Below are 2,451 nucleotides of genomic sequence, written 5' to 3'. Positions count from 1 at the left end.
CTGCCACGGAACTTGTAGCTGGCGCTTGTCACAGTGTATTCGACATCCAATGTAGTATCGATGAGGACTCATGTCGAATGGAAGGCGCACCCTCATATCACTCGTCAGATGAACGCAGAATGACCGGGCGGATCCTTCTGATTGTAGTGTCATGTTCTTGGGATGATTGATAATCGATGAAGAACGTTGGTATGGGTTAGAGCAAAAATGGGCGGTAAGGATGGTGATCATGAGGCCCCCACACAAAAGGATGAAGCACTACGGAAAGCCACATGGCCTACATGCAGCAAGGCATGAAACAATGCTGTTAGAACAGTTCCTGGACGTTGAAAAGGGAGGGTGTTGTGCGACATCATTCCAGGAAACCTGACAGTCACGGTGCCAAGAAGATTGTACTAAACGTGAAGAGCAGATTTACTGAATTGAATGCTATGAGGTTTAGCATACGCGTTCTTGTGAAAGACGTGAGGGGGGAACGAAGGAAGAGGTTGGATTCATTAGTGGGAACTCAAGTCGTGAAACCGATCGGAAGAGGCCGTGCTTCTGCACTGCCGCATTTCGTCCGGTACTGAAGAGCTGAAGTACTAGGGCAAGAAGTTTTTCATTACATACAAAGAGGAAAAAATTTGTAGCAAACAATTGTACATGATGATTAGCTAGTATGTCCAAGGCGGAGGGACCCCGGTCGTGTCAGTTCGCAAAGAATCCGAAAATGTCCATGCCAGCCTTTTTCATCAGATCCGACATCGAACCGTAAGATTTTTCAGATCGTCGCGAGTATGCATCCTGAAGGATGTCTCTCAGAAGCTCGTACTCGTTCAACACAAGCATATCTTCGAGCGGCTGCTCTCGCACAACCATCGTCAATGTATCCCGGGAGACAGCGTACATCCGCTGGGAACGGATAGGAGGATCGTTCTTCATCAAATTCGACCTGACGTTCTCCTGCGTCCTCACGATGTACTCCTTGCGTGCCTCGTCAAGAATCATGGCAGGGTCTTTCTTCGCGCCAGCTCCCCGCCTTTTCTTCTTCATGAGATTATCAATGTGAATATCAGATTTAGAACGAACGATATACGTCGGGATATTGTATCGTTCGCAGTTCTTCAGAATAGCGATATCTGTGGCAGTGAAGCGGTCGTTGAAGAGAACAATGATGGCGTCGAAAATGTAAAGGCCCTGGTCATTGAAGTAGGTCCAATCAGAGCATGAGAGCGTTCCCGACCCTGGCACGTCGAACCAAATAAAAGGGTTGGCAGGATTCGGATCAGGGTAGGGAGTGACAACCGACGTGCTTTCGATGATATCGGTCATAGCAGCACCAGAGTCACCATCCCAAATGCCTCGAAAGGCATTGATGAGAGACGATTTTCCCGTTCCCGAAATTCCGGTGATGGCGAGATGAAATTTGCCCTCCTTGTAAAAACGACGTTTCGTCGCCTCGTATTTCTCCTTGGAAGGCCATTCGACTGGACGAATACCTGTCTTCCACTTCGCCTCCATCGCCTCCTGGACCTCCATCGCTTTCTTCATCTCTGCTTCCTTCTTGCGCACCTGCTCTTGCAACTCGTTGGCAGCCTGAGCAGCCCTCTGAGCAGCCTCGTGTTCTCGTCTGGCAATTTCGGCTTGCTCTTCCTTCTCCCTCTCGAGCTGCGCTGCTATCTGAGCCGCCATCTGGACCTCCTCCTGCTGGACTCTGATTCTCTCGGCCTGTTCCTGCCTTTGCTGCTCCGCAGTTTGGGCCGCTCTTTGCGCCTCCTCTTGCGCCCGCCTCAGTCTTTTGGCGTGCTCCTGTCTCTCTCGTTCGATTTGCTCGAGGTGTCGTTGAGCTCTCTCCGCCTCCTCTCTTCTATGCTGTTCTTCGATGGCCTGCATTGTCGGATTGGGCCCGACTTCGCCGCCTCCAAACAACCAAGATATGACACCGCCCATGCTTTGACAATAGCTGAAAGTGACAGCAGTTAGATATGTGTAGGCACCTGTGACATGTGCTCGAGTACCTTTCTGCGAAGTAACGAAGGTTCTTTGGACAAAGCGTCGATACTCTAGCAGAGAACGTGTGAATCAGTATATATCATGCTGAGTTGTTTTATTCGTCTTACAAATTACAATGGAGACGCGATGTCGGTGATCGACGAAACGATGAACAGGGGATACGTCTATCGCGGCGACAAGTCGAAGACCAGAGGAGCGATGAACTGAGAGCTGTCAAACAAAAAGCTACTCCGTGAAGATTCTTATAAGCCCGGGTTTCATACAAAGAGCGAGCCTTGCGATCACAGCTCCAACTGCGCGTGCCCGTCACACGATAGGCGCCATCTGATTCTTTTCTTCTAGCAAAAATCCAAAAATATACCTTGCTTCGCAGATCATGGAAGAGACTATTGGTCGTTATCGATGGAAAGCTGCACAGGAACTAGGAAAATGACGGAACCAAGAATACGTTCCAAT

The 2,451-nt window shown here is 49.5% G+C and overlaps 1 protein-coding gene across 1 annotated transcript; it reads right to left on the bottom strand.

Annotated features, from left to right (window-relative positions):
• Positions 1–690: 690 nt before the first annotated feature.
• BT62DRAFT_914914 (uncharacterized protein) lies at positions 691–1,503 on the bottom strand (the record flags this gene model as incomplete). Its single annotated transcript, XM_043183917.1, has 1 exon — positions 691–1,503. The coding sequence occupies one exon, from the start codon at positions 1,501–1,503 to the stop codon at positions 691–693; it is 813 nt and encodes a 270-aa protein (XP_043032548.1).
• Between the last annotated feature and the right edge of the window lie 948 nt (positions 1,504–2,451).

The sequence above is a fragment of the Guyanagaster necrorhizus genome (genome assembly GCF_019112545.1).
Source record: "Guyanagaster necrorhizus MCA 3950 unplaced genomic scaffold BT62scaffold_144, whole genome shotgun sequence".
NCBI classification, from domain to species: domain Eukaryota; kingdom Fungi; phylum Basidiomycota; class Agaricomycetes; order Agaricales; family Physalacriaceae; genus Guyanagaster; species Guyanagaster necrorhizus.
This window is presented reverse-complemented; position numbering and strand designations above follow the sequence as displayed.